Source organism: Pseudorca crassidens, chromosome 9 (genome assembly GCF_039906515.1).
Source record: "Pseudorca crassidens isolate mPseCra1 chromosome 9, mPseCra1.hap1, whole genome shotgun sequence".
NCBI classification, from domain to species: domain Eukaryota; kingdom Metazoa; phylum Chordata; class Mammalia; order Artiodactyla; family Delphinidae; genus Pseudorca; species Pseudorca crassidens.
Genome location: NC_090304.1, coordinates 66,819,289 through 66,839,048, shown reverse-complemented (window position 1 = coordinate 66,839,048; position 19,760 = coordinate 66,819,289). Strand labels below are relative to the sequence as shown.

The following is a 19,760-nucleotide window of genomic DNA, read 5'->3' as shown; positions in this document are numbered from 1 at the left end:
ATTGACAAGCAGCTCATGCAGCTCAATATCAAAACAAAAAACCACCCAATCCAAAAATGGGCAGAAGACTTAAACAGACATTTCTCCAAAGAAGATATACAGATTGCCAACAAATGCATGAAATGATGCTCCACATCACTAATCATTAGAGAAATGCAAATCAAAACTACAATGAGATATCATCTCACACTGGTCAGAATGGCCATCATCAAAAAATCTACAAACAATAAATGCTGGAGGGGGTGTGGAGAAAAGGGAGCCCTCTTGCACTGTTGGTGGGAATATAAATTGATACAGCCACTATGGAGAAGAGTATGGAGGTTCCTTAAAAATCTAAAAGGAGAACTACCATACAACCCAGCAATCCCACTACTGGGCATATACCCTGAGAAAACCATAATTCAAAAAGAGTCATGTACCACAATGTTCATTACAGCTCTGTTTACAATAGGCAGGACATGGAAGCAACCTAAGAGTCCATTGACATATGAATGGATAAATAAGATGTGACACATATATACAGTGGAATATTACTCAGCAATAAAAAGATACGAAATTGATTTATTTGTAGTGAGGTGGATGGATCTAGAGTCTGTCATATTGAGTGTAGTAAGTCAGAAAGAGAAAAACTAATACCGTATGCTAACACATATATATGGAATCTAAAAAAAAAGAAAAAGTGGTTCTTAAGAACCTATGGGCAGGACAGGAATAAAACGTAGATGTAGAGAATGGACTTGAGGATACAGGGAGGAGGACGGGTAAGCTGGACGAAGTGAGGGAGTTGCATGGACATATATATACTATCAAATGTAAAATAGATAGCTAGTGGGAAGCAGTTGCATAGCACAGGGAAATCAGCTCAGTGCTTTGTGACCACCTAGAGAGGTGGGATAGGAGGGTGGGAGGGAGACACAAGAGGGAGGAGATATGGGGATATATGTATATGTATAGCTGATTCACTCTGTTATAAAGCAGAAACTAATACACCATTGTAAAGCAATTATACTCCAATAAAAATGTTAAAAAAATTTTGCCATCTTATATGGGCATGGTTCACGTGCCTCAAAACAAACACAATAGTAACATCACAGATCACCGTAACCAAAAAAAAAAAGAATAATAATGAAAAAAGTTTGATGTGTAGTAGTATTTCATTGATGTTTTACATATGTTATAAACTTCACACTACATTTTTCATATTTTTGTTCAAAGTATCCATTTATATTTTAAGGAGTTTTAAATAATATGAAAAAATTTTTATACTTACCCACAGAGTTCTCATTTCTAATGTTTATTATTCTTTGATATAGACATATTTCCAACTGGTATCATTTTTCTTCTGCCTGAAGGCCTCCAGTAACATTTACTGTAGTGTGGGTCTGATAGTGATAAATTCTTTCAGCTTTTGTGTATCTGAGTAAGTATCTATTTCACCTTTATTTATGAAAGGTATATTTGCTAGGTATAGTCTTGCATGCCTGGGTATTTTATATTAGATGCTAGACATTTTATTTTACCTTATTTGATGTTGGACAGTTTTATATTTTTCAGAGGATTTTTTTCAAGGTCACAGTTAAATTACATGGAAATAGTGATCCTTTTGTAGATTGATTTTGTCTTGTACTGTGGAGCAACACGGTGTTTAATCTAAGGCTAATCCACAACTGATCCTTCTGTGTACTCTACTCAAAATCTTGTGTATTACATATTTGCCAGGCTGATTTTTGGGAAGAGGCGCTATTCCTGGCTCTGTTTGACCAGTGGATATCGTTCCCTTTTATCTTTTTGTAGTTCTTTTCCCATTCTCACGTGGTTTCTTTACATGCATATACTGATGAGTACTCGAGGGTGGCCTCTGAAGATGTCTGTAATTCTCTATTTGTGCATCTTCTCTTCCATGTGAAACCCCTTGGTCTCCCAGACTCTCAGTTTCATCCTGTCAATTCAAGAAGTCTCTTGGGCTCCATCTGTATCCTCACTCCCCACACCTCAACCTAGAAACTTTCTGAAGAGAATGGCTGAGGCAATCATAAGATTGACCTTGCATTGTTTCCCACTTTTAGGGATCACTACCCTTCATCACCTGGTGTCCAATATCTTGAAAGCATTGTCTCATATATTTTATCTGGTTTTTCAGTTGACTCAGCAGGAAAGCTAATTCTATTCCTTATTTCACCATTTTGACTGGAAGCAAAAGTCCAATGAATTGTATTTTAATATTTTTATGCTAATTACAAATGGTGACCCTATTTGTAGAACTGATAGTCAAGTTTTTGTTGCACTAGTAAGTTATCCAGTTTCAAGATCCCTCTGCTTTCCTAACTTTACACTTCCATCAAATAAGACAACATGCTCCCTCTCTTCACTGAACATTCCCTCCAGCTGTCTCCTCAGTAGGTGAACTCTAGCCATATTAACATGCTAACCCTGAGACTTCTCCCATGCTACCCTCTCTTTCTGGAATATCCTGAATCAAAATCTTCACCTAACTAAATTCTACTTAGTCTCAGCTTAAATATCAGGTTTTTAGAGAGGCCTTTCCTGACACTTGCTTCCCATTATTCCCATACTATTCTTGATCAAGCATTTTCATTTTTATTATGATCTATGCCATTTCTAATTTTATTTGTTTACTCATTTAACAGTTATCTGTCTCATTTGAGTTTAATCTTTGTCTACCCAGTGTTTTTTGTTTGTCTTCCCCCCTTGTGGTCCCAGTTCTCTTAAGGTACTTTATATCTAGCAGGGAAGACAAACATTAACAATTCTAACCTAAAAAGCACCATGAAGGGAAAAATTAAGGCGAGACAGGAGTTTATCATGAGGGAACTTAATCTTCCTGTGTTAGGCTTTTCTGAGAGAGTAGTAGTTAATCTAAAAGACCTAAAAGATGAGTAACAGCTAGTAAAGAGTGACTGAAGAAAGGAAGAAAGAATTCCTATACTTAGCCTGGGGAAAAGAGGCTTGTGGAAGCAAGCTGGGCATAGAAGGAAAGGTGATATGCAATATTTCTACCTTGTTATGTTTGAACTCTTGCCATGTCAAAGAGAAATTAATCATAGTCTCTATTGTTCTGAAGTTCAGAGATAAGACAAGGGAATTAAGATGATAATTAAAGTCGGGATTTTGACACAATATCAGTAAGATCTTTCTAACATCTGGAAATGTCCAAACCAACTGTCTTTAAAATGTAATAAATTCTCTGAAATTTGAGGTGCTCAAAGATTGTATGATCATTATTTAAAGGTATACGTAAGCATAGCTTTGCAGTAGTTCCAAATGTAATATTCTAATCACAAGTACCCTGAAATACAATTTATGCTGGGACTCAGACTAGCAGTTGAATTTATTCATTCATTTATTTGACAATTATAACAAATACCTCCTAGACACCAAGTATTGTTCTAGGGACTAAGTGAACAGAGGCATTTAAAATAAGTCTGGACCCCATCCTTAAACCTGTAATCTAGGAAGTATCAGTCCAGATATAATGGCAAGGCTTCGCATTCAATATTCCTCATTTGAGCACTGTTCTGAAACATCATTGTGTTGCTCAGGGTGGCTAGTATAAAGCTTTCCTTGAATGGAAGGACAGTTTATAAATGAATGTTAGATGTAACTATCTCTCCCATGCCTGTTCTTTTATCTGGAACTTTTCCTTAGAACTCCTTTTACCTTACTAACTAGTACTTACCCTGTAAGACTCAGCTCACATGTCACGTCCTTCAGAAAGTATTCATTGAACAACTGTCAATACTCCTAGCAAATACTTTAGTGTTTTCTCCTCCTTGGTCACTGCTGTTCCAGGACAAATGGTCATCCTGGGCAGGATGATTTGGCATCACTTCAAAATAAGCTCTAATTTTTTGTTAAATTTTTGTTTAAGGCTAGGAGAGACTGAGCGCTTCATGAGGCAAGAGTAAAGGCAGAAGATGCTTCTCTTATCCAGTGGTGTCCTTTTCCATTTCATTGCCACCCTTACTATGTCCACCAACTGGTCAGTTACACTGCTCAAAACTGCTCTAAGTAGAAAAACTAATTCTGTAATCCTCTGACCACAACCTCCATTGTTTTGGAGATTAGCTTCCTAGTTATTTATATTACATCTCTTCTGCTATCCAGAATTCTACAGTATCCAGTTAATTGTCCTATTTTTTCTTTATTCATCAGCTTCCTCTTCTTCACTTATATACATGACACACATTCTGTAGTCCCCTGTTTCAAGCACTTTTGCCATCTCTAGATTTCCTTGCCCCTTTGCCCAGAATAAAACATCACACTTGAGTTAATACAATTCTCTCCCTGGGTTAATGGCTCCATGTTCCTGAAATTCATTTAACTACAAGTGCACAATGAAGCAGAGAGGTTGTTTTATGATTCAAGACTACCTATTTTAACTGTCTCAACAGGGACTGGCAGTATTCCTGTGTTTCTCTCATTAGCTGTCTTTCCTACTTTCTAAAACTACTATTTTAAACCTTCTCTATTCTCTTCAAACCTCTGATCTTTTGCCTCACTTCCAGCAGGTAAAAATTTTTCTATTTTGCAGAAAAAAATGGAAGCCATCATAGGGAGACCACTTCAACTTCCTGTTTCCAACTTTATAAATTTTCCTGTGTCTTTACCATCTTTTCCTCCTTCCCTTCTGTTAAAGGATGTATCCTTTCTCCAATTAAACTCTACCTGTGTTATGGATCTCCTACTCTTCTATCTTTTTAGAAACACTTCCTATCAACTAGCTTCTTAATTCCTTCTTCTTTTTTTTTTGGTACCACCTACCTTATATTGGATCCTTACATTGCCGTTTAAACATATCCTGCCATCATTAAAAAAAAACAAAAATCCTTGAAATTTATCACCCCTTTCAGCTACTGTCCAAATCTCTTTTCAGCACTTTATAGCTAATTATCTGAAAAGGTACCCATCTCCATTTCTTATCTTCAATTAATTTCTCAGTTCATTCACTTTTGTTTTCTATTACCCAACCCAGACTACTCCTCTGAGCACTCCAATGACCCCTGTGTCAATTATATTAGTAGGTACTTTCAGTCCTCACTTTATTTGACTTTTCTGCAGCTCTTCATATAAGTGATTGTACACTGTTTCTAGAAATACCATCTTACTTTGGCTTCTTGACACTAAGTGCTTCTATCCCACCTCTACCCCCACCAAACTCTGCTACTTCTCTTATCACTTCTCCATTTCCTTGGTTTTTCTTCCTCTTTTCTATGAGTCTTATATGTTAAATATCCTCAGTGTTCTGTCCTGGGCTTTTTCCCATTCCCTTTCCCTCCTTCTCTCTTCTCCTCTCTTTTCTTGTTATGTTTTCTACCTTGAAAACTTAATCCACTCTCATCATTTTAAATACCATATGTGTAATATGGAATCTAAAAAAAAAAAAAGGTTCTGACGAACCTAGGAGCAGGACAGGAATAAAGACGCAGACATAGAGAATGGACTTGAGGACACGGGGAGGGGGAAGGGTAAGTTGGGACGAAGTGAGAGACTAGCACTGACATATATACACTACCTAATGTAAAGTAGATATCCAGTGGGAAGCAGCTGCATCGCACAGGGAGATCAGCTCGGTGCTTTGTGGCCACCTAGAGGGGTGGAATAGGGAGGGTGGGAGGGAGACTCAAGAGGGAGGGGATGTGGGGATATATGTATACATATAGCTGATTCACTTTGTTATACAGCAGAAACTAACACAACATTGTAAGGCAATTATACTCCAATAAAGATGTTAAAAAATAAATTAATTAATAAATGAATACCGTATGCGTGTTAACTGCTCACTTTATAATACATAAAACAATATATATTATATATCCCAAAAATGTCTATTAATATTTAGACCTCTGTATCCAAATGCTATTCAACATTTTCTTTACGTACTGCATAGGCAGCACAGACTCATTATTCCAAATTGAAATCCCAATTCCTCCCTTCTCCACAGTGATCATTTCTCTGGTGTAATCTAGTTTAGTATACATTATGCACATCTGCTGGCTGCTGAAGGCTGAGAATACAGTATGACCTTTGAAATCTCATGCTTCTTCAATACCAATATCCAAATTAATCACAATTTTGGTAGTTCCTAGCTTCTAAATATATCAAAAATCTATTCATTTATTTCCACGTAAACTATAAAATCCCTGTTAAATTCACCATCATCTCTCACTTATCTGCTACAGTAGCCTCTGATCTGGTCTTCTCATATCCACAATTGCCACATCCAGTATTCCTCAATGATAGAGTAATATTTTAAAAGCAAATCTGATCAGATTGCATCCTTACTTAAAATCCTTCTATCTCTTTCTGTATGTCTTTGTAGAGTCCAAAATTCATACTATGCTTATCTTTAAGGCTCCAAGTGACCTGACCTTGCCTCCAACTCCAATCTTATTTTGTACCACTTTGTTCTCATTCTGTTTGCTCCAGCAACACTGGTTTACTTTCAGCAGCTTAATTGGATGGAGAACTCTCTTTCATCACAGGGATTTGCTCATGCTATTTCCTCTGTCTGTACTTCCCCTCTAATCCCCCTCCTTTTTGCCTGGCTATTATCCTTCAGGTATCAGCTTAAATACTTCTTAATCAGAGAAGATTCCCTAGCACTCTAGACTACAGTAAGTTTGTTTATTTTATATCTTACATTATTGTCTACCTTTCTCGGTAGAACTTCCCACAAATGCAATTAATTATTTAGTGTTATAATTATGTGTATATTTTTCTATCCACTTCACTGTAAGTTCCAGAAGGATAGAGATTATGTCTGTCTTAGTCCTTTATCTTCAGCTTTGGTATAACGTGGTATCTAACACAAAATATATTAATGTATTTCGGAGGAGTTTTTAATGTTACAGGATAGACTGGGAAATTTATAGAATCAAAAAACTCTAAAACCAGAAAATACCTTAGAAATCATCTAGCCCATCCTGCTAATCTTATATATTAAGAATATAAAGCTTGGAAAGGTTAAATTACTCATCCAAAGCCTTCTAACTACAAATTCACTGCTCTGTCCAGAATATTAGACAGCCTTCCTAACATAACATTTTCAGTTTCACAATCTGATTTTTTTACTTACTGAGGAAAACAGTACAACATCCAATACTAATGAGCTTGAAGGAGGAAATACAATTTGGTAATAATCAAAGAAATGAGCATCACTTTTCCTTCTACTGTGTTGAATATTATGGCCCAGTTATATTATTCCAGGGTTCTCCACACATATTTCTTATTTATATTCTGTTAGAGACCATATTAATGAGTGTTGCCACTCAGATAATTATCACAAATTGAATTGGCTGCTTTTCTTATTTGAATTAAGTCTGTGTGGGAGAGATTATTTGAGGACTTATTTCTGTGTGACCTCATAATATTTTGGAATACTGCAGCGTAGTATGGAATTTGCCACTGAAAATTTGGCTGTGGGTCTACAAAAATATAAAAAGGAAGTTTGAAATCTTCTGCTAACAAAGCACATCTCCACAATTACCAAATACTTAGCCTACTGTTGTTGTTTCTGAATTTGCTGTTAAAATAAATGATTAGAATTTTATAGGACAGATAAATAGGGATCAAGGGCATTTTTCATTTAGATAGGACAGATAACATGAGTAATGTAATTCAATTCAAATCTAGCACAGGGTTAGACACTAGGGAAACAAGTTCAATTAACAGGTAAAGGAGGCAGAATGAACATTCGTTTAAAAAGCTGTTTGAATCACACAACCGTTCTTACTTTGCTATTGTCATTATGTGAATTATTTAATTAATAAATGAAAGCAATGTGTGTTATCATGTCAGGCAATGGGATAAATATTAGGAATATGAAGATTAAGATGCAGTCCCTTACTTATCAATAAATTAAGATGTAATAGAAACATTTAGAATGTTAATATGGCTGTGTTTCTCAATATCAAAAATATTCCTCCATTATCAATCCATATTTTTACAATCCAATTATAACACATAGGGTATAGACTAAGCTACTGTAACAAAAACACAGTGAGTTCATCAAGGTGGTAATTTTTTTTCTCTCTCATATAGGAGTCCATCCAATCTTGGTTAGCAAAGATTTTGCTCTGGGAGGTCATTCAGGGGCCAAGTCTCTCCTGTTGGGTTACTCAACTATCTCTTAGAGTACGGTCCTCATTCTCCTCGTAAAAGACAGTTCATAGTTCATCATCCATTTTGTTCTAGTTCTGAGAAAGGGGAAAGAGAGAGGAAATGAAAGGTAAGTGATTTCCTATTTAGTGAATGTGACTAGAGTTTTAACACATTACTTCTACGAACATCAAGTTGTCCAAAACTTAGTCACATGCTCTCTCCTACCTCAAAGGTAAGCTGGGAAATGCAGTCTCTTGCTGGACAGTTCAATGTTTGGATAAAAGCCTGGAGGTTCTGTTATTAAGTGGAATAGGGGAGAATGAATATCCATGGACAATTAGCAGTCTCTGTCTCAATTTTCTCTTTTAGTCACCCAGGTATCTATGCACCCTCGTCTTTCCTCACAAATACACTCAAACCTTCTACAAGGGAGCCCACCTAAAATCCTATCCAGTAACTGCAAGCAACTGAAAATCCACAACCATAGGTAGTCTTTTGTATCAGGTTCTGGAAGTGGCTCCTTTTAATCTGATAACCCATCAACTAAACACAACTCATATGTCTTCTCTAACTCCGATATACAATGATAGAATAGAAACAGGATAACTGAATTTAATACACCCCAGTTGTGATACCCTGAGAAGGATCACAACATCACTTGTGGAAATTCCAGTCAAGAACACACACAAAGGAATATTATTCAGCCATAAAAAAGAATGAAATTCTGACATGTACTACAAAGTGGATGAACATTGCTAAGGTTGAATTATGCTAAGTGATGTTATGAATGAATTATGCTAAGTGAAATAAGCCAGACACAAAAGGACAATTATTGTATGAGTCCACTTATATGAGGTACTTAGAATAGTCAAATTCAGAGAGAAAGGAAGTAGAATGGTTGTTACCAGGTTCTGAGGAGAGGGGAATAGAGAGGTATTGTTTAGTAGGTACAGAATTTCAGTTCAGGAAGATAAAAACGTTCAGGGGATGGATGGTGGTAATGTTTGCACAACAATGTGAAGGTACTTAATGCCACTGAATTGTACACTTAAGAATGGTTAAAATGGTACATTTGTGTTATATATATTTTGCCACAATGAATTTTTTAATTAAAAAAGGAAGAAAGAAAACCATCCTTTCAGAAATGTATAAAATGGAAAGCTCACAGTAGTTTTTGTCCGTAGCAGATGTTAAATTATCCTGGGCAGGAACTGCGAAAGCTTCTTGCAAGTGGAGTAGGTTCCTTGGTTAATTCATCTGCCAGCCCTGAAGTGTCTCCCCTGTTCATTGGCCCCTGAAGCTTTGCTTTTGTGCGTGGTGGGGAGGTTTTTCCCTGTCCACTATCTATATCAGAAAGCAGCAAGAAAGAGTGTGCTCCACTTAGGGCAGCTTTAGGAGACTGAGTATTGTATTAGAAATTTAACAATCATAGGCTCTTGTACACCAGGCTTGTGGTTTCTTTGGTAATGAAATTCCCTCAAAACCTTAGTAGAGAAATGAAAACACTAACTCAAAAAGATATCTGCACCCTCATATTCATAGCAGCATTATTTACAACAGCCAAGACATGGAAGCAACCTAAGTGTCCATTGACAGATGAATAGATGAAGAAGTTGTGGTATATAGATACAATGAAATATTATTCAGTCATGAAAAAGCAAGGAAATCCTGCCATTTGACATAACATGGATGGATCTTGATGGTGTTATGCTAAGTGAAGCAAGTCAGAGAGAGAAAAACAAATACTGTATGTGATCTCATTTATACATGAAATCTAAACAAAACCAAAACACGCACAAAAAACAAGCTCGTAGAAAACTCATAGGTGGAGGGGGTGGCAGTGAGGATGAAGAGTGCTCATTGGCTGAAGGTGGTCAAAAGGTACAAACTCCCTGTTAGAAGATAAATCAGTACCTGGGATATAAGTATGACATGATAAATATTAACTCTGCTGTATGTTATATATGAAAGTTGCCAAGAGAGTAAATCCTGAGTTCTCATCACACACACACAATTTTTTTTTTGCTTTTTCTTTTTATTGTATCTATATGAGGTGATGGGTGCTAATAAACTTATTTTAGTAATTATTTCAAAATACACAATAGTAAAGCCATTATGCTGTACGCCTTAAACTCATACAGTGATGGATGTCAATTATATCTCAGTAAAACTGGAAAAACACAAGAAAAATGTTAGTTCGGTTTTTTGTTTCTAGACAATTCCATGTGGAATAGACACACTCGAAGACGTCTGCTGGACAAATTTCTGTAGAGCCTATAGACACTATTTAAAAATTTTATTGTCTCCTTTGCTCTGCTTAGCTCTCTTTCCCTTAACTTAATGTCAGCCACCCTAATGCCATCTGAAACTAAAGTCTTGGCAAGTTGGTTGGGAAGCTAATACTCTTAAACTTATCTTTGCCCCGTGGCTGGCTCTAATGAAAATGTTATGTCATGCTCTTTGAGGAATAGAAGCAGTTGACTTTTCCAACCCTGTAGGGTCCCAAATGAATGGCATTTTAATTCATTAAAGTGCAGGTCAAGGGTAGAAAGACTCTCCATTAGTAGAGCTATATTCTCTTTCATCTCAATCTGCAAATGGGCCATTTCTTGTCTAACTTTATCACATGTCTCTTGTAGCACTTTGCTAAAAATTCCAAGCAGCAGCCAACATGCACCAAAAATCTGATATCCTTTTAGCCTATTCCTCTAGAGCTACAAGCTTGGTAGTAATGTGGTCTGTTTCCAAGTTAGCTTGTATTTTCTAATGGCATAACAAAGGGCACTTCTTTCTAGCCTGGATATCTCTTCACTTACTACACAACTTGCTAAACTAATGCCACATATTTTGATTTTTATAATGATGGTGTCCCACTTCCAGGAGCCAATTTCTATAAAAATAGTGGACAAGCCAAGCAGATGTAACCTAAACTATAGTGTGTCAGAATTTTATTTCTTTCTCTCACAACAATCAAGAAGCAAGCTATATAGGCGGGCAGCTGTGACTCACCTACAAGGTAATCAAGATACTTAATATCTTATTTCTTCGTTATCGTTCAAAGTGTTATCCTTACCTTCATTATTTGAAGTGTATTTCCAGCTGTAGGAAAGGGGAAAAAAGAAAGTGGAGTGAAAGCAATTTCCTTTGTGATAGGGATGTACACATTCCTTCTGCTCACCTCACATTTGCAGAAACATAGTACCTACTACTGGCTGCAAGAGAGGCTGAGACATGTAATTGCTAGCTGGGTGGGTTTGATCCAACTGAAAATCAGGGTTATTTATTATGAAAATGAAGATGAGGAGAATAGTGGAAGATTTGCCAACCTGCCACTCCAATGAAATCCATTGATATGGAAATATTTGGGTAGCAAGTAATTGCGTCACAGTTCAGTAATTGAACATACGTAAATAACTGAGCATATGTAAATCTGAACTAAGGACTATGAAAGACCAGTGGAGGCATAGTGCTGTCTTCAGGGGGAATCTGATTCAAAAGAGGCTCCAGATAAAGAACTGATAGAACTTGGAGAAAAAGGGAAAAAGGAATTAAGGATGTAAACCTTTCCTCTTCACCAAAAGTTCCATGTAGAACATGAATCTGGCACCCCAAGATGTCAGATCATTATGCTTTTTAACATTTGATCCCATACAATATTTTTCCAAGCTATTGATTACTTCTAATCAGCTAGGCTATACATAATTGCATATGGACATAGAGACATTTAAGTTGCTTTGTCAGTATAAGCAAGAGTGAGTCACTAGGTGAGCATGACAATAAGAACAAGAAATGCTTTTGAAATTTCCAGCCTCAGATATTTGGAGAGTAGGAAGAGTTTGTCTGAAGGTTAAATTACATGGAAAGTTGTTGAGAAGGATGAAAAGACAAAAGTCAATTTGTTTTTCTTTCATGTTCCTGAACTTGTTTTCCATCAAGTCTAGCATAAAATCTTTGCTACTGTCAACTGAAAAAAAAATGCACAACCTAAAAGTTGGGAATTATGTTTTATTCAGCGGATTTTCTGAGGAATTAAGCCCAGAAGACAGCCTCTCAGATCACTCTGAGGGACTGCTCCAAAGAGGTAAGGGAGGAGCCGGGATATATAGGAGTTCACAAACACAAAAAACCCAGGTAGTTGAACATCAAAAGACTACTGCTAATTAAAGAAAACCAGGCATCTCAAGTTAATGAACTTAGTGCTTTTCTCTGTATGGGAAGATGAAAGAGTTGGGCTTATTGAAATCATTACTTCGATATGCGCCCCTAACTATCTAGGGACGGTATCCTTCTTCTCTCCATCCTAAATCCCCTCAGGGTGCACAGTGGCTACTGGCTTGATGGCCACCACATCCTTTGTTTACTGAAATGGCAGACAACATTTTTCATCCACACTATACTCTGGGCAAATAGAATAAAATTTTGTGAGTGCTGATTTTCCATTTGGAAAATGACCTAAACTGTTACTGCATGCTAGAGTTTCATTCACTGATTCATTCACTAAATATATTTTGAGCTCTTACCATACACCAGGATTTAGGTAATGAAGAACAATTTCCTGTTTTCACAGTGCTCACAGTTTTAGTTGGAGAAACAACCTAGAAAATACATCAACAAATTCAGCCTGATAACTACCCTGAGAGAGGGCTACACACAGTGGACACAGGCTCACAAAGAAGAGGTTCCTGATCCCGCTGGGAGAAATCCATGTGAGCCTCTAAGAAGGAAGGATTCTCATCTTGAGTCTGGAGACTAAGTGAGTATCACTAGGTCTGGTATGCCAGGAAGCAAGAAGAGCACGCACACATGGATGAGACTGTGAGTAAAGAGGATATATTTGGGGAAGAGAAAGAATTAGAGAATTATGAAATCCCGTGTCAGTGTACAAAGGAAAATAGTGTGTAAAGATTATTGGAAGAGAAGTTGGGAAATTTATTCTCCTCCAGGCTTTCATTTCTTTCAACTCAAAATAATTACTGAGAACCTACTCATGTTTCAAGCCCAGGGAAATAAGAATGAGCAGAAACAGAAATGTACCTGCCTTTGGGGAGTTCACATTTTATGAGAGAAATAGACATTAATCAAATAAACTCATGAAAAAATATATAAATACAGGCTATCAGGCTGTGCAATGGCCCAGGGGTAGGGGTTGATGGGGGAGGCTGGTGAGCTCAAAGGGCTGAGAAAAGGGTTTCAATCTCCTCTCTAACAAATTAAATGGAAGTTATGATGCTCTCCAAAGCCTTTCCTGTTCTGATGTTTTTTATGACTCTAAAACTCATATTATTTAACATGGATTGCAATAGTTATGGCTTAAGATTTTTATGATATGTTTAGAAAGTGAAGTGAGACTAGGAAAGAAGTCCAATCTTATTTCCTTAGCATTTCAAAGCTGTTTGAGGGTGCAACCAGAAACATGCAAGCAGGTGTTAAGATAATTTTTTTTGGCCTCCTGGGACACTTCTATTTAAAACTTTAAGAACAATAAAATAACACAAACATCCAGGAATTATTCTGTTAATGGCTGCATTCAGGAAATGCCACACAATAAAAAGACAAATAATATAAATAATAGACAAGCCCATCCTTTGAGAATGTGTACTGTCTTAGCAGCACATTGGTAAATTCCTACACACCTCAGATTACTGGGGGGAGTTGCCAACCATGGCTCCATTTGGGGTCTAAAGTTTTACAGCTCAGAAGGCAGGGAAATTCTAGTTCAGCGATGGCTCCATGGTGTAGAGGAGGAGCGTGGGTATTGGCTTCTGGGAATCTACTACTTAATGCCTCTGAGACCTTGGGCAAATTTGTTACTGTCCATGTGCTTCAAATTCCTCGTGTATAAAATTAGGATGAAGGCAAGAATGGGCCTACCTATCTTACAGAATAGATCTGAGGATAAAATAATGAAAAATAATCAGAGAGGGGAGAGAGAGAGGGGAGAGGAAAGGTAATGAGTTTCTGTAGAAGCTGAAGGTAATCAGTATTTCTTACAGTTATTTTTGTGTTAAAAGTAAATTTTCTTTAATGAGCACACCAATGGTATTTTTGTTTGTTTGTTTGTTTTTCATTTAAAACATTGTCCTTACTAGCAGTAAAATTTGCACAGTCTGTGTTGGTTTCCATTTAGTTTTTGCTTTTTGAAAGTTTATTTGTCTATGATATTCAGAAGTTTGGAAAAGGGTTCTATGTAGGGCAATTCCGAACCAAAGTTCATTATCATTCAGTTTTATTCAACAAACGTTTATTGAGCCTCTTCAGTCTGGCATTCTTAAATTGCCTTCACATTAGCAAGCCTTATTTTCCAACAAAGTATCTGATCCTTGAGGGTTTCAGCTTCTTCAGTATTTCTCAGGGAATTGACCCAGCTGTGTGAGTGCATGGTAGACATTCCTAAAGGCCTGAATCAGAAGATGGTCTACACTTGTTTTTGTGTAGAAATGACAATGAGTCACTGTCTGGAACTTGTCCCCAGGCTTGTGAATGTTAAGCCTTTGGGCCATTTCTTGCTGGTTCCCTGGGGGCCCTTCTTCCTTGCCAAGGGTCCCGGGGATAAAGTGTAGCTTCCTTTTCTCTTTAATATGGCCGTCAGCTATTCACAACTTTAGGATTCTTTTGCCCACTTTACCAGTTATGTTGCATACTGGGACAGAGTTTTCCTACTTTCTTCTTTTCTGTTTGTAAGAAAAACACACAGGCTCTTTTCCATTTTTGAGTTTAATACTAATAACTCCTGATAATCAGATATGGAATAACCAAAATACTAAACTCAGTCTAAGTCACAAAGGTTAAGAAAGCTTGCTGAGTTCTCTCTGGCATGATTCCTGGTCTATAATTTTTGACTTCTTGACAGAAAAACTTAGTAAAAGTTCCAACTTTTATGTCTTAAGGTGAATTTCCTCAAAAATCCTTCTCTCAGGCTGGGAAATCAGGGAAAGAAAATTAACATCAATTAAGTAACTTTAGGTACTAGAGTAGTCTGAATAATGACCACCCAGATATATCACATCTTAATCCCATGAACCTGTAAATATTACTTCTTATATAAGGCAAAAAGAGTTTTGCAGGTATAATTAAGTTAAGGCCCTTGACATAGGGTGATTATCTTAGACTATCTGTTGATCCCTAAATACGATCACAGGAGTCCTTATAAGAGAGAGGCAGAGGGTAATTTGACATACACACAATGGAAGAGGCGAGGCCACGTGATCACTGAGGCAGAGAGCGAAGGGATGCAGCCATAAATCAGGGTACGCCAGCATCCAGCAGAATTGGGAAGAGGCAAGGAACAGATTCTCCCCAAGACTCTCTGAAGGGTTTGGGACCCTGTCAACACCTTGATTTTGACCCAATCGCCTGATTTGGGATTTCTGACCTCCAGAACTGTGAGAAGATACATTTCTGTTGTTCAAATCCACTAAATTTGTGACAGTTACCCCAACCCCAGGAAGGTAATATAGGTACTCACTTGTCCCAGCTGCATATCCTGTGACTAGTGTGGTATAGGTGACACCCATAGCAAGAGTTCCTGCCCCGTTGGTTCTTTTCTGGTAGTTAATTATTGAGCTAAGCAGAAACTTTTCTTACATTATTGGAAAGTTACATTTGAGAAACTGGAGTTTGAGAGAGGTACAAAAAGAAGGATAATATACTTAACTGTTATTCATTCATATATCAAACATTCTGAAGTTCCTACTATGTAACAATCTTTTTCCAAAGTCCTGGAATAAAAATTAAATAAGATAAGATCCCTGTCCTTGAAGAGGTCAGTTGATGAGGGGAATTAGACACACACACTCACATGCATACAACTAAAATAATATGTGGAAAATGGAGTAATGATCATGTGTTTGGAGTATTATAAACACATTGAAAAATGCAGACTACAGGATGAGTCTGTGTGAGCATAGAGGTGAGGTGGGCCAGGGAAAGCTTCATGGCAAAGGTGCGCCTCTGAGCTGATACATAAAGAAGCCAACTAATGAAGCAGACCAAAGGGGGAAACTTTTATCAATTTTTCCCCATGGATTTCATATTTTGAGGGACACTGTCTACCAAAAAACAAAGCTTCTGTATTTAGTAAGTAATAAATAATAGACCAAGAACATCTCAAACTTCCAAACAGAGTTTGTAATCAATGTAGGATGATCACTACTATTTTAACATTATTTTGGCCAAGAGCAAAGGTATTTGTCGTTTGATTTTTTCCTGTGAAGTTTTTTCCTGGTAAAAGTGTGATTTTTATTCTTGTTGTTGTTGTTGCTATGATGTTTGGAATACTGATACAGTTACAGGATTCTCTCTTCATTACTTTCAAGGACAGCGTTCCTTATCTTGGGAAAGACAGTATCTACTTGCACTAAACAGTAGGGCCTAGAGAAAATTATATTGAAAAGAACCTCATTAATGAGAGTTCCTGCACAACATGGCAATAGCTCTGTCCCCTGGGGATAGCTTGCAGTACTGTATCCTTGTAAGGCAACATAAACAGTTAGGGCCTAGTCCCCTTTTACAGAGCTCCTATAAAATAATAGTGATAAATATAATAATCAATGTTTGTATAGCATTCTATCATGGTACAAAAGAGTTCAGAAAAGGATCTGATTATGGGTTTTTTTGAACTATAAGCAAAAGCCTGTTTTGTCATCTCAGACAGATTTCTCTTCTCTTTTAATTTATTGTTTTTCATCTTTATTGCGATGTTTGCATTCTTCCAGTTAACATAATGTTTTTCCAGCTTTGTTGAGATATAATTGACATGCAACATTGTCTAAGTTTAAAGTGTACGTCATGTTGATTTGATCCATTTATATATGGGGAAATAATTATCATCCGAGCTTTAGCTAACACCTCTATCACCTCACATAGCTACATAGCTACCATTTGTGTGTGTGTGTGTGTGTGTGTGTGTGTGTGTGTGTGTGTAGAGAACATTTAAGATTTATTCACTGTTACTTTCAAGTATATAAGACAATATGGTTAACTATAGTCACCATGCTGTGTATTAGATCTCCCCAAACTATCCATCTTATAATTGGAAGTTAGTACCTTTAAACCAACGTCTGCCCATTCTCCCCACCTGCTCAGGCAAGTTTCTTAATCTCTTTTAGCTTCGGTTTCCTCAACTCTGGAGTAAGGGCACTGACATCCACATGTAGAGCTGTTATGAGAATGAAGTGAGATTCTGTACATGAAGTACCCAGGACAGTGACTGATACAGTAAGTACATAGTAAGAGCTGGATCCATTATTTTTGTCTTTTTTTTTTTTTTTTGGAAGTAGTTAAACTTAAAAAAAAATTGTCTTTTATTCTACTGTTCTTCAGTTGCTTCCCTCCTCTCAACTCATGAGAAGAACCAGACCATTGTGCCAGAATCTCCCCACCTCCCATCGATTGAAATTGTGGCTGGAGGACGGTTTCTTAGGGGGGAATTTGAGGAACACCAGCGTGTCTCAGAATTTGACCTGCCTCCAGTGGTGACACCCCTGGGTACTCCCTGTGCTCTTTTTCTTGTCCTCAGGTATCACATGGTCAATAAGAACAGGGTGTTATTCATAAATAATACACTCCCTAGCCCCAGAAAGATCTGAGGCAGTTTTCAGGTTTAGATCATGCATGAAACAGGAACGTCGTATGTCAAAGAGATGGCAGGACTATTAGAGCACTTTGTGAATTCTAACTGGGATTTGATACTGATTTATTCGTGTTTTGAACTGGGGGTTGCAGTCATTAATCAGTTCACGAAATTGAGGTAAGTACACTGCATGTAGTAAAGGAAGTATGATTTTTATGAAATTATACATTATATATTATAATTTAATATAATTATATATCATAGCACGTGTTGTAAAAGGTATTTCACTAAAATAAAAAAGAGCTTGAAAGCCATGAGATTAGGCTACTAGTGGTTTACTTTTTCTGCCACTTATTAGTTGCTAGAGTTGAGAAAGTTCCTGATTTAACAAACATTTATCCAACACTTACTTTGCGTTGGACATTCTTTCACATGCAAGATTTTTTTGTTTTTTCCCTAATACTGATATGTTGCAGTGTAGGCTAGGTAGCCTGTGAACATTCCACACTTTAATCACCCTTCACCGGGCCTCTGGTACAAGTTTGAGAGGATTCTTATTACTTAACAGACTCTGATACTAGGTAGTAAAACACACATTTCTAAATAGAGTGAATCTGAGCTTCCCTAGAGCCCCTGAGAATTACGTCAGTTTTAACCATTAACTCCCCTGGACTCTTTATTTTTTTTATTATTATTTTTTCCTAAAATAATGGGTTTATGAGATGTAATTCACATACCATAAAATTCACGTTTAAAGTGTACAATTTAGTGATTTATAGTACATTCACAAAGTTGTGCAATCATTACCACTGTCTAATTCTCCGCAGGACTCTTTATTCAGAAGTTTCTTAAAAGCTTTGCATCGGTGTTAGGGATGGGGGGTAGGAAGGGGTAGGTAGAGGGAGGCTTTAGGTAAGGGTTGTGACGGGGGCGTTTGCTTGGGGGTGGGATGAGTTGCTGAGGATGGGCGGGAGAAGGGGGACGCTAGTACACAAAAGACAATTTCCGGCTCAAATTTCCTTACCAAGGCTCTCAGAGAGGAACCTTTGGGGGTGGGGGGAACGACCAGTCCAAAAGGACTAGGTGTGTCCAAGGGGGCAGCGAGGGTGTCCACTCTATGTCTGAGTACCAGTCTCCACATCTTGGTGGGTCTTTCGGAGCGGGGCAGGCCGGGCTGAGGCTGCTGGGGGACGCCTCCTAGATCCTAGCCCAGGACATCCTGCACTGCGGCAGCCACAGCAACAGGCTCGCCCCCAGACAAAGGGGCCGGCTCGGCGGGGCGGACTCGCGCAGCCGGGGAGCACGCGCTCGGCGCAGGGGGTGCTGGCGGCCGGAGGGCGCAGCGCAGACCCCGCGAGGGCCGAGTCCGCGGCGCTCGGGAGACCCGGTACCGGGGCGCATACCCCGCCCGGCCTGGCGCGGCGCCGGGCTTCCATTCAGTCTTTGACCCTCCGTCCCCACCCTGCCCCCCCCGCAGGCCGCACGCACCACTGTAACCGCTGCCCCGGCGGCCGCCGCTGCTTGTCGGGCTGGCGGGCGGAGAGCGCGGCGCGGCGGGGCCGGCGGCATGGCTGTGTCCTGGAGGAGCTGGCTGGCCAACGAAGGGGTTAAACACCTCTGCCTGGTAGGATGGCGGGCGAGGCTCTCCCGGCGTTTTGTCTCTGGGACAGCGATTTTGATTCATTCTCTGAGCGAGCGCGGGTGGGGAGCTGGAAGTTTTGCCTCTAACGCAAACATTCTCAACTAACAAAAACTTTCTGCCGGGAATACCTGGAGATAATAACCATCCGCTTCCTCCCTTCCTCCAAGTGCTGGGCAAATTTCCTACACTTTTGATGGGAGAGCGGATGTGGAGGAAGGGAGAAGAGATCGCTGTTAGTGAACACAGCTTTTTCCTTAACCATTTAAACATCCCCCCCCCGCCTTTTGCTCTTTTTCCAGATTGCTTCTGTTGGTCTTATTTTATACAGCAAAGTCCTATTTTTCATTATCTATTGTTCATACAATTGATATTTTTGAAGTTTAACAACATGCAGCGCCCGGGACGTGGTGATGTCGCTCATTTCTT

At 38.4% G+C, this 19,760-nt stretch overlaps 1 protein-coding gene across 8 annotated transcripts in view; it reads left to right on the top strand.

The window, feature by feature from the left end:
* The first annotated feature begins 12,655 nt into the window (after positions 1–12,655).
* NOX4 (NADPH oxidase 4) overlaps positions 12,656–19,760 on the top strand; it is a 154,411-nt gene continuing 147,306 nt past the window's right edge. For 3 of the 8 annotated variants that reach the window (XM_067750666.1, XM_067750664.1, XM_067750663.1), the window contains exon 1: positions 12,656–12,874. Coding sequence is in view for 2 of the 8 variants with exons in the window: in XM_067750660.1 (XP_067606761.1) it covers positions 19,260–19,316 (57 nt within the window). In the remaining 6 variants the exon portion in view is untranslated. Of the gene's footprint in view, positions 12,875–17,619; positions 17,639–18,741; positions 18,838–18,995; positions 19,317–19,760 lie in introns of those variants that run through there. The other 5 variants (XM_067750660.1, XM_067750659.1, XM_067750661.1 and 2 more) reach the window with 4 other exon arrangements.